Source organism: Mustela erminea, chromosome 5 (genome assembly GCF_009829155.1).
Source record: "Mustela erminea isolate mMusErm1 chromosome 5, mMusErm1.Pri, whole genome shotgun sequence".
NCBI lineage: Eukaryota > Metazoa > Chordata > Mammalia > Carnivora > Mustelidae > Mustela > Mustela erminea.
In genome coordinates this window covers 142,691,022-142,715,369 of record NC_045618.1, presented here as the reverse complement: position 1 = coordinate 142,715,369, position 24,348 = coordinate 142,691,022, and the positions used below count along the sequence as shown (strand labels likewise).

Below are 24,348 nucleotides of genomic sequence, written 5' to 3'. Positions count from 1 at the left end.
TGAAGTCACACCCAATAACTTCTGTTTATATATCCCTGGCAACCCTTGGTTGCAAAGGAGCCTGAGAAATGCAGTCTTTTAGCTGAGTATCTTTCCTTCCCGAATAAAATGGGTTCTTTACTAAGGACAGATAGGAAAACAGTGGGCAACTGGCAGTCTCCACCATACCCTCCCATTTGGCCAGATCAATGATGTTCTAATTTCCCCTTATTCAGGCCCTGTGCTCACCCTGTCCTGGCAGTTGTCATAGCTGTCTCTGTGCTGCCCACCTCTCCATCTCCATGCATCCAACACCACACCTGGCAGAGGAGCTGTGAGTGGCGTATGTGAGGCCCAGGCCAGCCCCTTCCCTGTACACAGCAGGCGCTCATTCAGTGCAGGCTGTCTCCCCCACCCCCACCCCCGCCCCGCCGCTCCAGCAGACATAGAGCTCAGGACATGACCTTCTCTGTAGCACTTTCTAAGCCCTGAAGCCCAGCTCTCACTTAGTGAGAATCAATGGAGGGGGTGGGAGCCCCCCTGCCACGTGCTCTCTGGATCAATGGCAGGCAGGGATTCAGCAGGTCGCTCTGGCCAATGAGGGCAGGTGGCCCTGACCACACCCTCGCAAGAGGCCAGGGGATCCCAGTCCCGTGGGAGAAGAGAAGTGGGGGTCAATGAGGTACTTGGAGTGGCTTGACCTTGGACTGACTAAGGAGGATGCTCTCCGGGGCGGACTCTCAGGCCGGGGGCCCTGACCCTGGCAGCCCCAGGAAAGAGGGTCACAACTCCTTCTTGGAGCCTCGGGCCACAGCCCCGAGGAAAGAAGCATGCAGAGAGGACCTTCAAAGCCGCGCACCAAGTCCCGCTCTAGGCCGGAACCCCGAGGGCCAGACACATTGCCCCAGCTGGGCGGTGGGGCCAGGCCAGGAGGAGACACAGGCGTCAGCCGGCCTGCGGTCCACCCCAGAGCCCCTGAGCGCGGGCAGCAGGACTGCCAGAGGCCCCCTTGCCCGGCTGTGCCGCCGAAGAGAGGCCAGGCTGCCCTTCTCCAGGTTCCTAGATGAGGTCACTGTGCGAGTGCTGGATCCTGGGACACTGGAGGCCTTCCGGGGGCCCCGAGGCCGTAGCCCGGAGCCCTCTGGGGGGAAGCAAGACCCAGGCCCTACCCAGGAACCCCTCACAGGAGCTGCAGGCCCAGAGAAGACCCTGGCCTTGAACCCTCCGCTGTCCCCAGCTGAGGTTGCTGGCAGAGCCGGGCCAGGCCGGGCCGTGGAGACTAGCGGTTCTCGAATAGCCGGCGGCAAATATGGGGGCCCAGCGGCCTCCCCCCGAAAGCCTCCAAACCGGGTGAGTCTTGGCCTCAGCCCATCCCCCTTCGGGCAGCTCAGCAGAGGCTGCTGGGGTCCCCTCCCTCCTCCTTCCCTGTGTCCTTTCTCCATCAGTCCTGGCTGACCACCTCCGGGGTCCCTCATCACACCCCCTTTATCCTCGCTGGGATGGGCAAGACCTTAAGAACCAAAAGAATGGATCTCTACGGTGACATTTCTGGCTTGGGGCAGGCGGATCGTTGTGACCCCAGCGCACATGAATTTTTGCCTCCGTATTTTATCACAGGATTTCATATGATTGTTGCTTTGAATTTTTGCATTTGAGACCCCTCCATGTGAGGTGGTATGTCCCTGTCCTATCGGGCAGATAGATAGATCCATGTCCTTCACTAATTCCCCCATTTTATAGAATTGGAAACTGAGCCTCTAAGGGGCTGTTGCATGCCCCAGGTCACATGGCGGGGGTCTGGGACCGAGGTCTTCAAATCTCAAAGCAGGTGTCTTTCTCGACACCTGTGCCCCACCCACCCTGCACACCCAGACGCCCTGGCCTCCCCGATGGGCAGAAAGATGTGGACCCCACTTAGCTGTCCCGGAGATCTCATTGTGCTGAGCAGAGCCCCAGGTGCATGCACACCACCCTGGTGCTGACCTCAGTCTCCCCAACGATCTGTGTTCCCTGGGGCCAGGCGAGGACAGAGCCCCTTCCAGACTTCTCTGGACGCAGGACCTAGGTGGGGCCAGAGGACCAGGTTGGCAGAACTTACGACCAGGACTCTTGAGGATGGCTTCCCTACCAGGACAGCTTCTATTAAAAACAAAATTCTGGGTGTTCTTCTAACGCTTGATCCCAGGCACAGTGCACCCCCAGGAGGCTGGTGCCATCATTATGCTCCCAATGTCCAGAGGATGCAACCGAGACTCAGGTCACGGCAGAGCAGCCAGGGCCAGACCCAGGCAGTCTCAACCCCTCCCTCTGCCCCTCTGCTCCTCAGAGTCCCCTGCCTTGTTCTCCAGGGCGAGCGGGGAGCAGCATGGCCAGTAGGCAGCCTTCCCTGATGGCTGCCAGGCCCGCTCCCCTGAGCCCAGCCCGTGAGCTCTCAGCTTGAGCCAGACTCAGCTCAGGGACCCCTGCCTGCTGGTCATCATGACAGGTCACCACCCCCTCTGGGCTTCGGTTTCCCTGGCCAGGAAGAGCAGGCAGGAGTGGTCATGAACCTTCTTTTGCCTTGTCACAGGAAACGCACCCAACGGGTGGCCTGGCAATGGGGAACCCCCGCCTCCCTGTCACTCAGCCCTGCACATAGGGCAGCCCTTGCTCTGGGGATACTGGGCCCGGGTGGGGGGGGCCATGACACCCAGGTCTCTGGAAGATTCCGTACAGCATGGGGAACCCCTGCTCCGAGTCCCCTCTGTCCCAGCCTCACATCAGGTGCTCAGATAGGAGGGTCAGAGAGCTACCAGGAGCAGGCCTGTTTCACAGACCAGGAGCAGCTCAGAGAACAGCAGAGCCCTCCGTCCTCCAGGGTGCGTGGGGGCAGGAGGGTTAGAGGTTGTGGGTGAAAGTGCCCGGCACACAGTAGGAGTTCAGTCTCTGGCACGGTGATAGAAGGTCATGCTGGTGGTCACTTTGCTGTGTGTCTCCTGCCCTCCCGGCCTGGACAGGCCTGTGTCCCCAGAACTATTCCCAGGCTGGGGGGCGGGGCAGACCCCTGGCCTCCAGTCCTTAACCTGAAAGCCCTTTTTTGAGGATAATGCCTGGAGTTTCACCATTCCCACCTGAATGGAGGGAGGTGGGCAGCTACACACCGGGGGGGGGGGGGGGGGGCTGAATTTTAGGCCGGACTCTGTCCCATCTGGCTGAGTGGCATGGGTGACCCTGGTTCTCCCCTTCATTGTCTAGCAAACACGAAGCCCCAAAAAAGACAGGCCTCTGAGACCTCCAGCTCTCATGGTCCCCAGGCCTGAGTGACAGCCTGGAGGACCGAAGCCAGCCAATTCCTGAGGTCAGGAGAAGAGAGCAGGAGGGCCAGAGCCAGGGTCCGGGACGGAGAGGCAGGCTGGGGGCTCTACCCAGGTAGAGTGGGTGACAAGACCTCTGATGCCAGGCCTGGAGGTTCCCAGACCCTGTCCCACGGGCTTTCCCACTGAGTGACCCCGACAAGTCCCTCCGCCCTCCAGGGCTCAGTTCCCCCCGCCCCGTCTAGCTAAGCTGGCAGGTAAGTTAGGTGTGGACGGTGCCTCTCTCTAGTGGGAGCCCCCCGAGGTGCCTCGGGGGGGGGGGCAGCTGCTTCCCAGCTCCCCAACTGTTGCCACGTGGGAATGTGGGCCGGAGTTGCCAGATCTTGCAAATTTTCAGTAGAAGCCAAAAATATGGAATTTAAAATGTAAACTCTCCCAATTTTTAAATGTTGGCTCAAATGTTTTTTAAAAAATTTTTAAAACCTCTTGCAGGCCAAATACAACATGCTGGCAAGCCAGATTTAGCTCCGGAGGCCAGCTTGCAGCCGCTCGGCTGGGATGGAAACCCGAGGCCCTGCCTGAGGCTACCATGGAGCCCAGGGAGAGGCAGGCGGGGTGGGGAGCCAGACGGAGCGCAGCTCAGCTCAGCTCAGGCGGCGGCCAGGGCCTCTGGAATCCCAGGAAGAAGGACACTCCCAGCCCCATCTGGAGGCACCCGTGCCAAGCCAGGACCCCAGTTCAGCTCCCCAACTTACTGGGGGTACCTGGGACAAGCACTCGCCTCTCCCTTCCGTCGAGGAGGGCCGGGAACACACACAGCTCACCTTGGTCCTGGGACGAGGGTATGGGCAGGCGACCTGCTATGTGGCCAGCACAGGCCAGCCCGGTGGGGGACGCTGAGGGACACGAAGCCAGCTTCTTAGCCAGGACACGGTCTGTGAACGCCGGTGCCCCCTCCTCTCCCGGAAAGCCCCGCTCTCCTCCTCTGCTCCTCTGCTGCGTCTCCGCGTCCTTCTCAGGCTCCGCCCCTCCCTGCACCCTGACCTCCAAGCAGCATCTCTACACCCCACACTCCCTCCCGTGGTATCTCCCCCAGTCCTGCGACTTTTAGTGCTGCGTCTACCCCAGCCACTCCCAGATTCACATTTCCTGGACCGTGTGTGCCCCTGCGCCCTTGGCCACGTCTCCACCGGGACGCCTGTCACCTCCGGACCTGAGCCCCGGTCTTCTCCCCCTTTCCAGCCGGGAGCACCTGTCCCACCTGCGCCCTCGCCCTGCAGGCCGGGCTTGGCGCTTACTGGACCTCTGGGGCCCCACACTTACCCTTCAGTGCGTCCCACACACAGTGACGCCAGGGACAGTCCTCTGTTTGGCCCTGTGGGGCTCCCGACCCACCCAGGACAAAAGCCCAAGTCCTGATCGTAGCCCGTGACACACACCTTTGCTCCCCACGGGTGACCAGATGCTCCCAGACTCACCAGCGCCCCCCCCCACCCCGCCCAGAGCCTGCTGCTCTCCTGAGCCCCCTGTCATGGCTCTTCCTTCCTCTTGACCTCCCTTTGGACAGTTCCAGCCAGCCCCAGGCTTCCCTCCTCCCCAGCAGACACTGGGGCTGCGGGGACGCTGTGCTGACCTCCCATGTAATCCGCGTTCTAGCGAGAATATCCAAACCGTCGGGGCACGGAGCATCCTCTGGCCCATTCTCTGCTGAGTCTCCTAGAACAGGGCACATGGTCCGTGTTTGTTGAATGAGGGCAAGAAGGCATCGTAGAAGGCTGTCCACCCCAGATCGTGAAATTGAAAAGGCTGCCTCTCCAGAGGAGCCCTATCCCCAAGATAGTCCCTTACCCATGGCTACCTTGTCACTTGCAATGTCCTTTGAAACTTTTCCATGCTCCCTAGATGCGGGATTGAGCTCAGAGAGGTTGAGAGACTTGCCAGAGGTCACACAGCTGCATAGGAGTCTTCATCAGTGGGAGGTGGGTGACCTCTGTGGTAGCCACACCTGGGATTCGAACCCCCCACGCCCCCTCCACATTGTTCAGCTTGTTTCCTCCCCTGGAGTTGGAAGTTGGGGAGCACGATAAGGGGGAAACTGAGGAAGCCAGAGACCTGAGTGGATTTATGGAGACCTCGGCAGTGGAGCACTAGGGTCAGAGTCTGAGAGGCCAACCCCCGGCCCCAAGGAAGGACAGGGACTGGCCCAGGGTCACATGGTGAGACAGAGGCCAAGCTGGGACCAGAACCCAGGCTCCCTGTGTCCCAGGCCTGGCTCTCAGCACCAAGCAGGCCCGTCCCCAGACAGAGACTCCCATTCCCTCTCTCTGTAGTTTGGAAACAGAAGGATTTGGAGTGGAATGGGCAGCAATGCAACCCAGCCAGATGGTCCAGTGGAAGAGTGACACACCGGCTGGCGGGGGTGGGGGGAGTGTGGAGCGGGAGGACCCACAGCCTCAGAGGGGCTCCCCAGGCAGGACTCCGTGCAGATGCGCCCTTGGGCTCAGGCGCCGCCTAGCTTGGGGAGGGTCACAGGGTGGTGAGTGAATGATAGGGGCCAGGAGGCCAGGAAGGCGCTCAGGGCGCAGAGCAGGTGCATCGGGGGAGGGGGAGGGGCAACTGCTGCGGTTCTGGTGTCACCGCTTGCCACTGGAGGCCCTCTGTGCCAGGTGCTGGGGATAGAATATCGTTCGAAGGGCAGGGGCAGAGTGGGAGGCAAATGACCAAGGAGGACACTGGTGAGATGAGAAGTCTTTTGGTGGGCAAGGAGCTACTCCAGATGAGTCGTCAGAGACAGAAGGCACTAGCCACTCGAGATCGGGGGCAGAGCATTCCAGGTACAGGGAAGATGTGCAAAAGCCCCGAGGCAGGAGCCAGCTGGGTGAGCTTGGGACCAGCAAGGAGTCCAGTGTGGCCGTTGTGTGCCAAGTAAGGGGCAGGTTGGAGGTGAGGTCAGAGGGTTAGGTAGATTGGCCTCCCTCCATTGCCTCTTGGGAGCGCCTCCTGTGAGCCACTCACGTGCCTAGGTGCACTAGGAGGATGGCCTTCTGGGGCCAGGACAGAGAGCAGGTGGGCTGAGGCCAGGAGGGCTCATGGGATGTTTTGGGGAAATAAGGTGGCTACTGAGCTGGACCACCAGGAGGGATCGAGGTCACAGTGTGCCGCAGGAGGAGGCGTGGGGCCATGGGTATGGGAGTCCCTGGAGAAGAGTGCTGGGATTCCACTTGCCTGTAGGTCCCTAGAGGGGCCAGAGGGTATGTCCTGCCCCATCATTTCACACTGAGGACCCTGGACATCCCACAGGACCCTCATGTTCATAGCCATCCTCCAATATTGGAGGCCCCCCTCTGGCCCAAGACCCGGGCGGTGCCCCCATTCCCCTCTACCAGGCAGGCCTTGGCTTACTTTAGGTGACTTGGAAGAAGCCCATTTCAGGCTCTGGTCTTGTTTTTCTCATCCGTAAAAGGGGCATTTCAGGAATATTCCCAAATCTTGTGCTTCTGAATTGCAGAGTCAACTTGAATCTGGAGGTCTGGCCCCAACACTAAGACCATTGCCAAAGGCATAACACCTCCACACAGGGCTGGCCTCACTGCTCCCCAGCCACGTACAGCTGTGACTGCTTATCACATGGGCATCCAGAGCTGCGTCCAGGCTCCCAAACCCTGGGTGAGGCGCTAGGCTAGTCCTGGGCCAGGGCCAAGAAAGGCCCTGCCCCAGGGGGGTACGCGTCTGGTATGGAGACCTAAACCAAACAACTCCACTGGGTCTCCATAGAGGGCTGCCTGGAGGAGGCGATCTTTTAAGGATGAGGGCACAGGCACTGGGTCTGGGGAGACTCTGAGTCTTCGTGGAGGGGTCAGAGCCAGGCTTCAGGGTCTGGAGTAGCAGCATGAAGGGAGGGGCTCCAGGGTGCCAGGGCTAGACCCCCTCTCCTTCCCCACAAGCCTTCCTGGCCTGCTCCCTCCCCCACCACCAGGACAACTCAGCAGCCTCCCCAGAGATGTCTTCTTGGGGATGAAACTCCCAGACAGACCTTTTAGAGAAGCTGAAACATTCACTATAAATAATTAATGCTAGATTTTTTAAATTAAATTTTAATACATTCTTATTAATTTTAGACAAACTCCCTGGCAGGTCATTCACTGTGAGTGATTGAGACAACCAAAGACATAGGAGGGGTGCCCCTAGCCTTTGCGGCTGGGGGGGTGGGGAAGGCCTCTCTCTCTGAGGGCTGGGTTCCAGGCCCTGCTGGGCTGGGTTGGGCTTTGGCCTTTGCTTTCCTTATCCGTGAAATGGGAATGATGGCTTCTCTGCTGAGCTGTCCAGAGGAGCCACCATTTTGGGGGCGGGGGGTGTCGGGGAGGTAGTGCCAGTATTTATCCTTGCCCCTCCGCGGAGGGGGAACTCCCAGGACCGAGTGGGGGTTTCCTTTCTCAACCATTAGCCCCCAGAGGGCACGGCTCACCTCATTGGCTGTCCGCTCCCACCGCAAGCACTTAGCCCAGAGCTAACGCCTGTGCACGAAAGCGCCGTGGGATGGAGGAACACTTGGGCTTTTGGGGTTGGGTATGAACCTGGCTGGGGCTGACCCCGAGGAAGCACGGCTCCTCCCACCCGGCGCGGGCCCTGTGGAGGCCAGGCCTGCTGGGTGCTGGGGGTGCCCCAGTGAAGGGACAGAGCTCCTGCCTGGAACTCACAGCCAGAGAGGACAGGCAGGAAAAGACACGCCACAGTGGTGTAGGATCTAGGCATGCCCTGTCCGTGTTTATTGAGCGCCTGCTGTATGCTGGGATCTAATGTGCGGAGCCCGGAGATGGGGACCTGGGAAAGGTGGGCTGGGACGGATGCGGGGGCTTTCGGGGGAGGCATTGGCTCGGCGGCCAATTCTCCGTCTTTAGGGGAGAAGGGTTTTTAGAGGGGGTCTGGGCTCGGGGTCTCCGACAACTTTTAGAGTCAGTGTCGTGTCTGGCGACCAATCCGGGCCCCCGGCGGATCCTTTCTTCTAAAATCCGCCCCCCCTACCCAGCCCCTCCACTGCCCGCTGGTGCTGAAGGGCAGCAGAGCGCTTCGTCCGCCTCCCCCTGCCCCCAACCCCGGCTCGCAGGTGAGGGTACAGGCCAGCGGAGTCCCGGGAGGGCCTGCCTGAGCACCCGGGGAGTTGGCGGCCGAGCCCGGCGGAGGCCCCCGGGCCGGGCCTCCTAGCTCGGCGCCGTTGGCCGGGCTGCGCCCTCGCCCGGCGGGGCGGTGGGGGAGGCGGCGTGGGGCCCGGACCGGAGCGGAGCGCGCTCCCGGCGGACGCGGCGGCGGCGCCCGGAGCGAGGGGCCGGGATGGGCAGTCATCAGTCTTCCCAGGTGTGTCGCGTGGTCCCTGGGCTCAGACCCCTGTCCCCCCTTAGTGCCAGTCGTGGCACGGAAAGACGGGGGGAAAGCTCCCGGGAGCGGCCTCTCCCGGGCGATGGAGAGCCCGCCCCGCGCCCCCCGCTCCGCGCAGGAAGTGCGATCCCGCCCGGGCCGCTTGCGGTCCCCATCGGTCGCCGGCGCCCGCAGGGTTAACCGCAGCGGGTGGGTCTCCCCGCCCGGCGCGCGGAGGGGCTGCCCGGCTGTGCGGGGCTGGGCAGGGAGGGTCTCCTAGCCGCGCGCGGGCGGGTCTGCGCAAGCCCGGCAGGGAGCCCCGCCGGCGAGCCGGGCGCGCAAGGGTTAATCCCTCGGGCCCGGGAGGGGCGAGCCAGGCCCAGAACCCCAGAATCTGAGGGCAGCGGGGTCTCTGACTGAGCAGTCCGAGGTCCCAAATGCCATCACCCTCGGATCGTGTTGAGTGTCGGGTTCTGCAATCCCGTATGGTTCCCAATTCCCGGATTCGAACATTCTCCGACTAGGAGATTCTGCGATTCCGGGCTCGGCTTCCTCCGGGAGGGAGCGCGGGGTTGGAAGGGTTAACGGGCGGGCCGGGGGGGGGGGGGCGGGGAGGGCGGTGTGCGGGGAGCGGCGGGGGCCGCGGCCGCCGGAGAGTTAACGGGGCCGGCCCGGGTCCCCCTTCTTCGGGCGAGACCGGGATCGCCCCGGGCCGTGCCATCCCGAGTCCCCGGGCCGGCCCCCTCTTTCCCCCGGGGGGCGTAACTCGGTGCCCGGGAGCGCGGCGGCCCCGGCGGGCTCACCTGTTACTCGGCCGCGGCCCGGCGCACCCCTGAGTCCCGGGGACCGCGGCCCGGGTCGGGGGCGGAGAGGGCAGGGGTTGGGGGCGCGCGGGCCGGGCTTGCCGCTGACCCAGCCGCGCGGGGCGCCCTGCCGCCGCACCCGCCCGTGCCCGCTGTGCCCGGCTCCGCCCGGCGCGGCCGCGGAGCGCACGCCTCCTGCCTGCTGACCCTCTCGTTTGGTTTCTCGCAGGCCTCTGCCGCAGACATGGAGAAACTCAGGTGAGTGCAGCGTCTCCCGGGCCGCGCGGCTCGCGAGGTCGGGTCGGAGTGGGGGCGCTTGGGAGTGGGGGGGGGGTGCGGAGGGCGCCGCCCGGGCGCAGCCACGGGGCCCGGGCCGCTTCGGCGGGGCTGGCGCGGGCCGGCGTACAGCCGTGGGGTGCGTGTGTGCGCGCTGCGAGACAATGGGGAGCCCCGCGCGCGTGGGGGCTCCTCGGCCCGGGCCCGGGGCGGCCGCGGCGGGGGGAGGGGGTGCACCGCGACGGCCTGCACGGCCCCCCCCACCCCCGCCCCAGTGCGCCGCCCGGGACTCTCGGCTGTCCCCTCCCCGGGACCCTCCGGGCTTCTGCGCCCGCTCTTCGCGCCGGGTCCCCGCGCCGGCTTGGGGTCCCCTCCCCCCCACTCCCAGCTGACAGTTGCCTGGTTCTGAGCTTTTAAGTTTCCGCCTCGTGGGGGCGGGGGTGGGGGATGGAGTCCTCGCGGCTGGCCAGCCGTGGCGGGCGCGTCTTGGAGCCATTTTGGGGGAATCCCGCGAGTCCCGGAGTGTCCCCTGAGGCCTCCCTCGGGGTACTAAACTTTGAGCCATCTTGGGCTGCCCCGGGCTCCCTTCTCGGCCGGCCCGGGATCAGCCGATGTGAATATTCACGACTTCCTCTTCGACTTCCCTTGGCCACCCTGACCCCCACTTTGGGAACACCCCTCCTGTGTTTTCCTTCCGGAGTCTGAGCCGAGGCGTTGTGTGGGCAGCAGGCCCAGCTCTGACTGCTAGGTTTCGGCACCATCCCCCAAAGTCTGGAGGGTCTCTTGACGCCCCCCGCTCCAGCTGCCCCTCCTCCCAAGGCCAGAATCAGCATCCAAGGGGAAAGCTGCTTGGTAGCCAGGACGCATATCCCCTGCGGGTCTGGGACCTAGCAGAGCCCAGGCTTGTTCAAGAACATGCCCCAGGGTCTCAGGGAAAGAGACCCAGCTGACCCTAAGTGCTGTGGGTGAGTTGGGAATGTCCAGGTGGGAGCCTGGGACAGGTGGGCTCACAGAAGCCAGAGTCGGGCTGTTCAGAGCAGGGCCATCTCCTGGCCACTGAGCTGGAGTGCAGCGCTCTTTTGGTCCCACTGGGCAAGGACATACTTGTCCCTGGCTAGGAGGAGGGAGCCTGGTCTCTTAGGTCAATTGGAGCTCAGACCCAAACTCTGATGCTCAGTCTGGCCCACCTGAGCATGGCCAAGGTCCAGGTGGGGCGAGTGAGGCCCAAAGAGATGATGAGCTTAGGCCTCTGACCTCAGGCCAGGGTCCTCCCTGGTCCCCAACCTTGGCTGTCATCTCACCCATCTCCCGACCTGGGATGGGTCCCTAGGAAGAGGGGACACTGCTTAACTCAGCTGGGACTTGAAAGGTAGCATTCATGGGGCACCCCAAGACCAGCTTGGAGGAGGGGTATCCCTTCTGTGGTTCTCTGTGTCTTTCTCTTGCTCTCCATGTCCACCCACCCCTGTGTTCTGGGCCGTGGGGACAGAGAGCATGCAGGTGGGCAGGTGAGTGAGGGGGGAAGGGAGCCATCTGGGTAGACACACTCCCTAAGATGCTAAGGGCATGGGGGGCTGAGGGCTTCCCTGGGCAGAGTCCCAAAGGCGAGTGGCAGTAGCCTGGGCTTCTGGGCTGTTCTGGGCCACTTGGGCTTTCACCTGAGGCAGGATTTTGGAGCTGGTGGGGGTGGGGACCCCACCTGGGGGTGGGGGTCAGGACACAGCACAGCATCCCAGAACAGGGGGGTCCTGACCTCCTCTCCTTCCACCCCCATGAGTGTCCTCAGAGCTGCCTTAAGGGCCTTTCCAGACCCTTCCTTACCAGCCAGTGCAGGGACTGCCCCTGCAGGGTTCCATTCTGCATTTAGTGCCGTTGGTGGGGGGCGGGGCAGGGGTCCAGGACCAAGAGGCCTCAAACGAGGTAGGGGAAGGTCATGGGGCTTGGGCACCCACAGAGCCAGTCTCTGGCCTCAGTTTTCTCATCTGTGAAGCGCATGTCCTAATCATCCCGTGCCTCGGCAGGGCTCTTGGGAGAACGAGGTGCCTCACCTGAGACCTGGCCCATAGCAGGGGCCCAGGTGGGCGATCACTGTGGGGCGTCTGAACCATACTTCGGTGGGTTCCCTCAGCTGGAGAAGGTGCGTTTGTGGTCAAAATGAAGGGGTCTTCGGGGGTCCTGGACCCCACCTCCTACTCCCAGAGTGCAATTCTGCACTTTGCAGGCTAGGCCTGGGGATCTGAACTGAGCTCCCGGCAGGTCCTCCCCTCCCCCCACCCTACAACATCCCACCCCCACTGTGGAGCCTGGAGCCAAGTCTAGCTTGAGGAAGGGTCCAGGAAAGGTGATGAGTGGACAAAAGGAACCCAGGGCTCCCTTCGTGGGTTTCCCCTGCCCCAGCCCCTCCGCAGACTCCCTCTGCTCACCCCCCACCCCATACTGAAGCCCCCCTTCCCGGTCCCAAATAAGCTGCCAAGCCTTTCTGCCTCGGCCTGTGCTGTTCCCCTGCCCAGAACGCCTTTCCACCTGCCTTCTTGTCTACAGGGTAAACTTTTATCTCCCTGTCACCTATTCTCTGTTGCTTTTGGGACTCTCTTGTCCCTCACCCTTGAGTGGAATCATTCCCTTTCTGCGTACTAAGTCCTGCACTGGGCACTGAGACCGCATAAGACCCAGGCCAATCCTCCAGAGCAGGTGGGGACACAGGCCCATCAACAACAGATCTTCCCAGGGATCCCAGGCCAGGGACACTGGCTTGGGATATCAGGGAGGGCTTCCTGGAAGCAGGGGTATTTGAGCCAAGGCTTGAAGAATAAATAGGAGTTAGCAAAGAGGATAGACCAGAGAGAACTCCCAAGAGGCACAAAGTGCATAGGAGGCCCTAGGACACAGGGATGCATTCCAGGGGAAACAGGGGAGGGGGTGAGGAGCCCCCTCTGGCGTGTGCCCTGAAGGGGAGCCCCTTCTAGCAGAGGTCTGCCCCCTCAAGTCTTCCATCCCCAGCGCCCAGCAGGGGCTCACCCACGGTCATGCTCCCCCAGGTCTGGCCACCTCTGACCTGAGGTCCCGTGTCCTCTTGCCTTGCTCCCTCAGCCCTCCTGCCTCTGCCTGCGACACTTGTATTTGTGGCTGTTGGCGAGGCCGAGGCCGGGGCCGCTGTCTGTTTGCAGGGCAGGGAGGTCGATCCTCAAATCAGTCCCCTCCTCCACTCTCCCCTGCACAGGGTCCCCTCTGCCTTCGCTCCTGTGCTCCTGCCGTGGCCACTTTGTCTGCCGCAGGCCTTTGGGCCGGCCCCGTCCCCTCTGTGATGTAGGAAAGTGGGTCAGCCGCCGCAGGGACGGAGCAGGTGCCCCGGAAACCAGAACTCTTCCCGCTATGCGGCCCCCCCTCCCTCTCCCCCAACCAGGATTTTTCAAAGTTGTGAACTGTGACCAGCATACAGAAAAGGGAATAAATATCTGTGCCGTCTAGAGATCAAGTTTAGAACGGCAGGCGCCCGGGTCAAGAAGATGAATACCGCTGGCCCTCTAGGGGCACCCCAACACCCCTCCCCTGTCCCGGCTCCCTCCGGCTCCCCAGAGGCCTGGGGGGGGCAGGTGGCTGGCGTTTGTGACAATCCATTCTTTGTTTTCTGCATCCTTCTGCCACCTGAGAGCGTCTCTGATTCTCTAACAGACAGAGCCCCTTTTCTTGCCTGGTCTAGAACCTCCTGTCCACGGAGTCTTGCAGCCTGTGCGCCAAAGGCTGGCCTTTTCTCGCCAGAACAGTGTGTTTGCGTGTTGGCGGCGGGGCGGGGTGGCCCGCAGCTGGTGTGAGTGCTGTCCCTTCTTCTCTGCTGGAGCAGTGGGGTTGGCTTCCTGCCTGGACCCCTGGGGACCGAGCTGTAGGATGGTCCTGCCCAGGTGCTCTGGGGGCCCATGTGCTGCATGGTTCGGGGTCCGCCCCACCCCAGGGCAGAGCTGTAGGGTCAGGAAGAAGGGGTGGGCCACGCTCCTAGCGCAGCCCAGGGCCGTTGGGAGGTCCATGACCTACCAGCACCTGGCATCTTGGCATCACCTTTGGGGGTGAGGTGGGGGGGACATGCTGCTGTTTCTCAGGATGGGGAGATGCTAACTGCACTCCCCTGGATTGGTGCTCACTGGGGGTTCCCCTTCTGTAAGTTCTGTGCGTGTTTTCCCACCAGGCTCTCTGACCAGCTTGTGGGGCTTCTTGGGCCAGGTCCTTGTGCCACTCACCTCCCAGCGGCCACTAGCTTCCCTCTCTTGAAACGGTCCTGTGATGAACAAAGTTCTTAACTTTTTAATTCGGTTGAACGTTTTCCGCTTGTCCTTTCGGAGTAAAGCTTTTTGCCCAGGGACACCCCAATGTTCGCGTCGCTGCTCTTTGACGAACTGTGATGACTGATGTTTGCTGTGGTTGTGCCCCTGCCAATGGCCACTCTCCGTGCTGGGGACGTTGTGGGGAAACACCAACCTGGTGTCCGGGACATAGACACAGACGACACGGCATGGTGGAAACGTCCAGTCCCACTGACCTCCTCTGCCATGACTCTCCCCTCTAGCCGCCTGGCCTCCTTGCCATTCCTCAAGCACATTGGACAGGCTCCTGCCCCAGGGCCTTTGCCCAAGCTCTTCCTTTCAACCTGGAATGTTCTTCTCCGGATATCCATATGAGTCCTGCCTTCCCTCCTTCCACATGATTTTCAGATGTCAGGGGGACATCTGGTTTCCTGACTGCTTGTTCCATTCATAATATCAACCCCCCTCCCTGCCCCCTCTCTGCCTCAATTTTCCCTGCCACCCCGATCTCCAGCTGACTAGTGATTTGCTTTATTTTTTTTATCTTATTACCTGTCTCCCCACTCCCCTGTCCAGAACACCAGTCCACTGCTGACCTCCAGTGTTTAGAACTGGCACATAGTAGGTGTTCAGTAAATGCTTCTGGATGAGGCCACACTGTGGCAAAACAGTGCAGAAGGAGGAGCCGGACAGCCGCTCCTCACTCTTCACAGTGCTCGAGAGGGAGCCTCTCCCTTGCTTGTGCCCCCTACCTGACTCCTTGGGCCCTCAGAGAGGAGTATTGTTTATTATTATGTTTTTATATCATCCCCTGGGAGGCCCTCAGAGCTGTGAGAGCCTCTGGTGGAGGGATTTGGCCTCAATAGGAGGTGGGGGCCCTACTGAGACAAAGAGCAGGGACAGGAACCTTCTGGAAGGGGGAGGAGCCTGGGGCAGGTGGGAGCGGGCACCTGGAGGCGGGTCTTAAAGGTGGGGCAGCTTCCTCACGTGGGGGCTGAGCTCTGACCTTCAGGAGGCGGAGGATTGTTGTGAAGGATCACAGAGCTGGAGGGCTCGGGGGAAACTGAGGCCAGAAAGGGACTCGTCTGGATCTCTGGGGCCAGGAAGGCCACAGCATCCCCAAGCATCAGGACGGTGCCCGGTTGGAAGAGGCCTCTCTGTGTCTGGACCACATGGTGCAGCCCAGCCCCCTGGGGATGCCTGTGACACCCGGTCCCCTCAGACAAGCAGGCTTCCCACCCTCCCTTCCAATGTCCCCCTCCTCCAGGCCACAGCAGCACCCTCCCTGAAGCCCAGAATTGAGGACACACCTCTGACAGCTCCAGATCCCTGCTGGCCCCCCCAGAAGACCCAAACTCTTGCGTGGCACCCGGGCCGCTTTCAGTGCACGGCTGCTCCCCTCACGGGTCGCTCAGAGGTGGCCCGCTCTGCCTCCCTCCACAGGGACCCCTTTTCCCATCTGCGAGTCTCCAGTGCCTTGGCCCTCTGCGTTGTCACTGTTGATGTAATTTGCTCATCGATCACAGGCTTGACAAGTATTTATTGAGCACCTACGGTTTGCTACAGGCTGTCATAGGCATAGAGGATATGGCAGTGACCAAAAACTTCCTCTCGTTAGGGGAGACAGAAAACTTTTTGAAATATATATCACGGTGACCAGTGCTGTGGAGACCAAAAATATCCCCAGAACAGAAGGGCAGTGAGTGTGTTGGGGTTGAGGCCGCCCAGCCTGGGAGGCCCGCCACACACAGGGAGGCGATAGCTGGGTGCAGGCCTGAGCAGGTGGCGGGCCACCACAGTCGTGGGGCGGGGGAGAGCTCCAGGCGGAGGAAACAGCAGGGGCAAGGTACAGAGGAAGGGGATGTCCTGCGAGACATGGGGACAGCCCCGAGTAGCTGAGCAGAGTGATAAGGAGGCCAGGGAGGTGAGGGGGACCGGTGGAGGCTCCGGCTGAGTGGGGATGGCTGAGGGCTGGCGAGCAGAGCCATGGTGGGATCGGCTCTGTGTGGCGCGAGGGGGCACAGCTGGGAGGTCAGGATGGGGGCAGGGCAGGGACCAGGAGAGTCGTGATGGCAGCTTGGACACCGCCGCCCCCCTGCCCCCCACCGGGCAGTGACCATGGAGGTGGGCGAGAGTTCTGGTGTATTCGGGCGGAGAGCGGACAGGGTCTCCTGATGGGTGTGAGGGAAGGCGGGGCATCCAGGACAACTCCTGGGTGTTGGGCCAGAGCAAAGGATAGAGCCATTGTCACCTGCAATGAGGAGAGCAAATCTGGGACACGTGGGCTGCTGTCTTACCCATGGGTTTGGGGTACCCCTGCTCCATACTTGCTCTGGGTAGGCCCCCTGTCCTGGAGGCCATCCGCATTCTCTGGGCAGGGTGAGCACGCAGTAGGTGCTCACTGAGGGTTGAAGGACTGGCTGCCAAGTCAAGAAGAGCTTTTCTGGGGACCAGCCACCTGCTGAGACCCATCTGATGCCTCCAGGATTGCCTTTGGGTTTTCTTGTTCCTTCCCTTCAGACTGCCTACTCTCTGCCTCTTGTCTTCTCTGCCCACCGGGCAGGCCCAATCCCTCCTTAAGTGGGGGCCCCAAGGCTCTCTGCCCCACTTCTAAACCTGACCCTAGTGGAGGAAGATTTATGTGCTAATTCTTACTATGGTGTGAATGACTACCTTGCTTTGACTTCCCCCTTTGGGTTTCCAGGCACTACAAAGAGACCCTCCACACTGACTATTCTTTCTTCTTCTGCCCTGCCCTTCCCAATCGCCTACCCTCACAGCACATCTGAGTCCCCACTCTGGAAATCCTCCCTGATAAAGCATGTGATTAAGAAGGTAGACTCACCTGGGTTTGAATCCCGGCTCTGTCACTTACTGGCTATGGGGCCTTGGACAAATTTATGCACCTCTCTGATTCTCAGTTTCTGCCTCCACAGAGTGGGCATCATAAGAGCACCTACATTAGAAGGTTGTTTCCAAGATTTCATTGTTACCATGGATCTTGGCACAGGGTTAATGGTCTGCCTGTTAACTGCCTGCCCCCACCCGCTGGTGCTGGGGCTGGTGAGCCAGTCAGGGAGCCCACCCCAGGGCAACAGTGTAGAGACCGTCTTGACGGAGTCGCTGATCTGAGGTGGGGAAGACAAGATGGCTCTTGGATGAAGGCGGCAGGACGTGGGGCCGGGTCTCCTGGGGTCCTCAGCCCCTCGTCCCACATCCCTCATGGCCAGCAGCATGAGGGTGCTCTGCTGGGGTCCAGTGTCCTGGCAGGAGAGGGTGGGGACCAGGGCTGGGAGACCATGGTGACGTCTGCAGGGGCCACCCTGGGGTGGGGAGACCATCCTGGGAGAGTAGCCTGTACAAGCCCCGTGCCCTTGAAAGACGCCCTTGCCCCTGGCCATGACTCCTCTGTCTGCCGATGGGCAGCACCCCCAACCCAGGGAGGTGAGGATTCAGTGAGGACACACCAGTGGCACACAGTAGGTCTCAACACGCCAGTGGCGCACAGTAGGTCTTGACTTGCCAGTGGCACACAGTAGGTCTCGACGCACCAGTAGCACACAGTAGGTCTCGCTAGGGGACTGAGTAACTGAATGAGGGTAATCTCAGGGAGCCGTTTCCTGGAGGAGGTCATGGTGGTCACAAGTGCCCACAAGTGGGTTTTGAATCTGAGGCCCAGAAAGGCGGCTCTTTCCGTCCTCGTGGTGAAAACCCACCATCATAGCTCCCCTTTTCCTCCAAATGGGGTTTGGCCTCCTGGGGAGTGTCTCTTGCCCTGGAGAGGTGTGTGGGGAGGGGGAGGGGCGGGGTAGCTGAGGAGAGGAGAGGAGGGCGGGGCCAGCCAGGAGCCCAGAGTGGCAGGGCATGGAGGGAGCGCAGGGTTGCGGCCCTGCGGTGTTGGGGTCACCACTAAGCCTCCCACAGCTCTGATGACCTTCGTGATCCCCAGATTCCAAAAAACAGGCCCCCCCACCGCTCCAGTTACCATGTGCCCATGTCTGTCTGCAGTGGCACGCCGGCTGGTGGAGGGGCAAATGAGTGAAGCCGTTGTGGGATCCTTGGTGGGCGGCCATGAACGCCATCACCAAAGTATTGAATGGTGGTGCCTTCTCAGCCGGGGGGCTCGAGGGCAGAATTTCAGGTGCTGGGAGGTTAATTTGGGAGCCCCTCATCGTCTGTGGGGCCAACCCTATGGTCATTCCATCCACCCGTCTCCCCGTGGGCACCCCGACTCTGGGTGGAGAGCAGGTCTGGCCTCGGGGCAGGGGAGGGGTCTGGGGCCAAGTGTGCCTGGTTGCGCCTTCCAGGCCCCCCAGTCCAGAGGAGGAGACTCAAGAAAGAGCAGACGCGCAGTGCCCAGCTGGGTGTTGGGAAAGAGGGGGTTGGGCAAGGGGTGCCCAAGGAGCCCTTACAAAGCCAGGGGTTCTGGGGGGGCTTCCTGAGGGCTCTGTGGCTTGCCCCCCGCCAGAGTCAGCCTCCTTGGGCTCTCCTTCCTGGCTCAGCCACAGGAGGGAGAGCCCCAAGCCACAGCCTGGTGCCCCAAGGGAAAGGACCAGACACTTGGCCTGCACTCAGCGCCTTTGGCCTGTGTCTCCCCTGCCAGCACTGAGTCGGCCCTTCCCCCCAGGCCAGGGATCTGGGATGCACCCTGGCCCCCCGCCAGGATGTTCTCGGACCTTCAAGAAGGAGAAGGAGAAGGCGGTGCTCTCAGGAGGGGGAAGGCTCAGCCCTGCCACCGTGGGCTCCGTTGGTCCCAGCAGACTGAGAATGAGGACAGGCAGCATCCCCACAGAGCAGCGAGGGAAAGGGGCAGTCCTTAGAGGGTCAAGAGAAGGTGGTTTTTGATGTGGGAGAATGTTCTGGAAGAGAGAGAGAGAGAGACGCTGGTGGCCAGGGAGCAAGGGGGGAGTCACTGAGCCGCACCCAGAGGGGGTCGAGGGCTGCCAGCCACGCCAGCGGGCGGTGCCGGGTGTCGGGGCAGATGTGGGTAGGTGGCTACACCTGGCCAGGGACATCTGTGTGAGTTCCCTCGGGGCGGCTTCGTTTCCTCAGCGGGGCGGAGGGATGGGGAGGCTGAGCAGGGAGCAGAAGGTGTGAAGTCGCTTTCCAGGCGGGTGGGAGAGGGGACGAGCTGGGAATGTGAGACGATTCCAGGTCATTCCGTCAGATGAGCACAAAGCGAGTCCCAACAGGCAGCTGTGTGGTTTCCTGCTGTCCGTGGAGAGGTGGCCTTCACCAGGCTGGGGTTTGGTCCCAGTGCTCCCGCGAGGAAGGGAGAGGCAGGGAGCGGATGAGGAGCCGGGTGCACGGGGACCAGCTGGGTGCTGGAGGGAGGGGCGTCCCCAGCGTGAGCTGGGAAGAGAGCAGGGTGTCGGAAGTGGGATCACTGCAGGCAGCCAGCGCTGGGGAAGGCCAGCGGGGCATCCCCGCGGGCGTGGGAGCTGGCGTGGGTGCCCCCCCGCCCGTGGAGCGCCAGCCCTCTGCCGCGTCACCCCCACCCCTGGTCATCATTGCAGCAAGAGTTTGCGTTGCCGCGTGCCAGCCACATGCTGGGGACCCACGTTGTCTGCCACTGATGGCCGCCTCTTTAGGGCCCAGAGTCCTCAGCCTTCTCCTGATGGGCCTTTCCTGAAAGGGCTGCTGGGAGCTCAGCTGAAATCAGGGCTGCCCGGAGGCCGTGGGCTCCTCCAGTGCGTGGCCGCCAGCCTCTGCCATGTGCCTGGTCTGGCACCAGGCTCTGGGACCCTGAGGAGGAGGCACAGACACAGCCCCTGTACCCAGACAGCACCCCCTGCATTGTAAGACCGGGACCAGGATAGCGAAGAGGGCATGTGACCCAGCGGGAGGTCTGGAAGGGCTTCCTGGACGAGGTGAACCCAAGAACCAACCAGCTGGGAAGGGGTGTGCTGAGCAGGAGGGGCAGCATGTGCAAAGGCTCGGGGTAACTTGCAGCCACTCTGTCCATGTGCCCAGGTCACCCTGCCATGTCCCAGCCCTGGGCACCTCCTGGGTCTGTCCAGCCTCCAAGGGCTCATTAGGTCACAGGGACCCCAGCTCCTGGCACGTGGTTCTGCCTTGGCAGAGAGAGGGGGACGCAGGTGCTGGGCTGCGGCCACCTGATAAGGTGAGGAGGGCTGACGCGAGAGGGCGCAGTGGAACAGCCATGTCACGGGGGGCCGTGGGGAGGGCAGGGATGACGCTCCTGCTGGGTGACCTTAGCGGGCCAGGAGAGAGTAGGACCCGGGCAGGTGCGGAGTTCAAGGAGCTCCTACATCCTCTAGCTTGAGCTGGTGACCCTTCCTGGCTGTGGGCCCCTAGGTCAGCCCCGGGACAGTCCCCTGTCCTGGGGCACATGCATGGGCACACACACGTGCCACGCACATGCACGTGACCTTCCCCAGGACCTTTGCCAACAGCTCGGTGATGGCGGTGACAGCCTGGTGTGGGGTCCCCATCTCCATGCCTCTGGCACTGCTGGTGCCCTTGCTACAGAGGGCAGCTGAGGGCTGTTGGGGGGCTCTGGGTGGGCATATCTGAGGCCCAGAGCCGTGCTGCTGGGGCCCCGAACTCCTTCCCTCTGGGGAGAAGCTCCAGGACCCAACAGGAAGCTGGATGGCGTGCCCTGTGGGGCTCCACGCCCACACATCTGCCCCGGATCGTGCTTGGGTCACCTCCCGTCTTGGGCTCCAGGCCCCGCCTCCATCAGGCTGACCACAGGCAGCGCTCACAGGCCCTCACAGGAGGGACGGTGGCGCCCCGTGAGCACGTGTGCCTGGGAGGTGGTTGGAAGAAAACCATGGAGCACAGCAGTTTGCATTAAAACCTGTCATCTCAATGTCAGGGGAAGAGCAGTTGACCTGGCATTGAATCCATGTGACCTCAGAGGGACCTCACTCCTTGATTACCATGAACCTCAGTTTCCCCATCTATAAAATGGGTGCAGTGCACACCTCCCTGTTGGGGCAGTCTGAGACTAGACAAGCAGCTTTACACACGTGCCTGGGGCAGGTGGGCCCTCGGAAGGTTCTGGAGATGTTGGTTGGCCGTTCACGCCCACCTGCTCCTCAGGAGAGATCCAGCCAGGGTGGGCTCCCCAGAGGAACAGAGAAAAGACTCTTTGGGGGCCGGCAGGAAAGTGGGGATCGCTGAACACGGCAGAGGCTGGGACACACTACAGAGCTCGGAGGCGGGAGAAGGGACACCAAAGTCCTGAAGGGATTGTCTCTGGCTCCTCCTGGGAATCCCGGTTCCAGTGGGACATCCTTCGGGCTGCGCTGGGCGCTAGGGACAGCTGGCAAATAAGGAGGGCGAGTCCCCCGGGCAGGCCGGTGAGCAGGTGCTGCCCCCTCTGGACTGAGACAGAGTGGGGAGGGCAGGCTGTGCCAGGGGCCTGGGGCTTGAGGGAGAGGAGGGGCAGGCCCGGAAAAAAGCTGGGGGCGCATGTCCCTGGCCGACCCTGTGGTGGGAAGGAAGGGGCTCCCGCCGGGCTGAGTGAGGGGGCGGCACGGGGAGGGGAGAGCCCTGCTGAGCCCCGGGGTTTTTGCTTGGGTTGGGCGCAGGTGGGGGGATTTTGACCAGAGGTGGCCCCTGGTGTGTGGCTGCATTTCCTGGCGTGCCATCTGGCTGCTGGGGGGCAGATCGGGATGCAGGGGGCGTGGGGGGCTGTGGGGCCTGTGCTCGAGACCTGTGAGCAGCGGCCGATCCCTGCCCTGGGGGCGGCTGCCCCAGCCCGGGTGTTGGGGGATCCTGGGTGTGGAGGAGTTAACCCGGAGCAGGAGGGAGTGCGTGCAATCCGGGCAGAGGGGACATGGGGACAAAGTCACCAAGATGAGAAGCTGCCTGCAGCACATGAGCAGTGACAAGCAGTTTAGGGCTGCTGGAGCGTGACTGCTGGGTGGGGCCCGAGCTCCGCGAGCCGGAAGACAGGCTGTCCTGGGAGGGGGGTTGGGGGGGCGCCGCCGGGACACTGGGGCCCTGAGGCTCCTTCAGCCAACGTGCCTTGTGCCTTCCGTTGGCCTCCGCCCACTGCGCGCCTCATCCCCAGAAAGACTTTGGCCCTCCAGGTGCACCTGATCCGGTAACCTTGTCAACCCCACAGAGCAGGGGAGGATTTTCTCCCCGCACCCCAGGGCTCCCCGAAGTCACTCTCCCCACACCCCAGGGCTCCCGGAAGTCACACGCCCTTCCTCCCCATGCCCAGCATGGCACCTGGTGCCATAGACATCAAGGGGAACAGAGAGGGCAAACGGCCCAGGCCCGGGCCCCAGGAGGCCCGAGTGAAGGGCATCCGGAGGTAGTCACAGTCTGATGGGGACAGAGGAGGAAAGAGAGGGAACTTTCAGAGAGCAGGAACCAAGGAAGGCTTCCCAGAAGAGGTAACATTTGAACAGAGCCTCCCAAGAAAAAAGAGGCTCTGGGGACTGAGAGAAGCAAGGACCACTGCCTTGATGGTGGGTGTGAGTGTGGCCACATTTGCGGGATCAGCAGGAATGGAGAGGCCGGGGTCCTTTCCTGCAGGGAGAGGAGGAAGGGGGCCTGGGGTGTGGGGGCGGGGCGCTCAGGTGTGGCTAGGTGAGGCTGTAAGCCCCTTCCCCTCCCTCCACCCTGGACTAGTCAGGGGCAGCCACACTGGCCGCAGCCACCTGTATGATGGGGAGATGCGGTAGGAGAAGCGCCCAGCCCTCCCTGTGTCCCTTTCTCTGTCTCCGTCCCCTCGGACCCCCAGCCCTCTGAGCTGGCCAGGCTGATCTCCCTACGAGCTCCCTGCGCAGGCAGACCTCCTGCCCCTCCCAGCTGCCCTGCTAGGGTCCAAGGTGCTTCCCAGGACCACCTGGAGGCCCATATGGTCAGGTAGCCACTGTGCCCCACCTGAGGACACCTGTGTTCCGTGAGGGGAGCCCAGGGTCACTGAGGCCCCAGGAATGCAAGGCAGGCTGGCTTCTGCAGCCTGGGCCAGCCTCTGTCCATCTGTCCACCCAGTGGTCACCAGGCCCTGCAGCCAGCATGGGTGGGAAGGAGCCTTGCGTGCCCAGTGAGGGGGGACACTGTGACTGGTCCTCCCCGGGGCCGTGGCTCTGCCATGCCAGCCCCCACTGGGGCAGCCACTGGCCCTGGTGGCAGCAGGCATGGCCAGGAGAGCCCAGGGGGAGGCAGTTAATTCCCTCGTCTGCTGCCTCTCCGCTGCGACACTTAGGCAGGCTGTGGGCAGGGGGGCTTCTCCCTCTCTGATCCCGTCCTCTGGCACAGACGCCCTGGGAGTGGGTGGCAGCCTCAGGAGAGGTCAGCAGACCTGGGTCTCCTCTCCTCCTCACCCCAGGCTGGCTGTGTGATCGTGGAAGAGTTGCGTAGCCCCTCTGGGCTCCCATTTTCTCATCTCTAGGATGGTGGGGGGGGGGGGGCACTCCCAGCCTCAGGCTGGGAATGAGCCTTTGTGTCAGAATAAGAGTGGGTTCTCAGCAGAAAAAAAAAAAAAAAAAAATGCCGTGTGTGACCAGAAGCAGTGTCTGGGTGAAGTCACAGCCGTGCCCCCTACTCGCTGGGCCTCCAGGCAAGCCCTGCCTCTTCCCTGGGCCTCAGTTTCCCCACAGACCCCAGCCTCCCACTACTCTTCTGAAAACTCACGGGCCAGGAGCCCCCCTGCGAGGAAGCCCTTTGGAGGCAGGATTGGCTAAGGGCCGGGAGGGGGACTCCCACAGACTGGGCTGTGGTCAAAGCCCCCAGGACAGACTGGCAGCTTCCGGATGTTCCCACGGGCACAGGCCTGTCCTGCCCCTGCTCTGTTCACTCAGCAGTATTGGGGTCATTGGCCAAGGGTGGACACTGGGGCTAGAATTTCAAAGTCCTGTCCACCCGGAGACCCAGCCAGGCCCTGCCCATGGCCCCTCCTCCACAGAGTGCTGGGGCCCAGCTCAGGAGACCAGGGTCAAGGGCAGCCCATCTTACAGGCGGGGGCATGGGGGGCTTCCGGAAGTGGCGACCAGTGAGCGGGACACAGCCCAGGGCTTAGAGCTTTCCCACTTCCCCCTTGACCTGTCAAGTCTTTTTTTTCAGAGGGGGAGTGCAAAATTTGATCCTTAGTAAATTTTTTTCTGATTTCTCATCACTATAGGAAATATGACAAATCTAGGCAAGTAGGGAAGAGGATTTTCAAATTACTTAGAACCCCTCCCCCCAGCACCCAGGACAACGCTCACACTTGTCCCCTGCTTTACTCTTGGCGGGTGTCGTATACGGGTCTTTTGAGATGGGATAATAGTGCTCTCTCCACACCCGAGTCTCTCCACGGGTTTCGGAAGCCTGATTTCCGGGGCTGCAGCCTCTCATGGGGTCTCTGCTCCGGCTCCGGGCCGG

General features: G+C 62.1%; 1 protein-coding gene across 11 annotated transcripts in view; it reads left to right on the top strand.

Moving 5' to 3' along the window:
• BEGAIN (brain enriched guanylate kinase associated) overlaps positions 1 to 24,348 on the top strand; it is a 46,899-nt gene that overhangs the window by 9,309 nt on the left and 13,242 nt on the right. For 2 of the 11 annotated variants that reach the window (XM_032345281.1, XM_032345275.1), the window contains exons 1-2: positions 8,556 to 8,624; positions 9,657 to 9,685. In XM_032345281.1, the coding sequence (XP_032201172.1) occupies positions 8,601 to 8,624; positions 9,657 to 9,685 (53 nt within the window). In that variant the 5' untranslated portion in view covers positions 8,556 to 8,600. Of the gene's footprint in view, positions 1 to 7,985; positions 8,103 to 8,314; positions 8,377 to 8,555; positions 8,625 to 8,794; positions 8,835 to 8,899; positions 9,108 to 9,256; positions 9,686 to 21,987; positions 22,374 to 24,348 lie in introns of those variants that run through there. The other 9 variants (XM_032345283.1, XM_032345276.1, XM_032345278.1 and 6 more) reach the window with 8 other exon arrangements.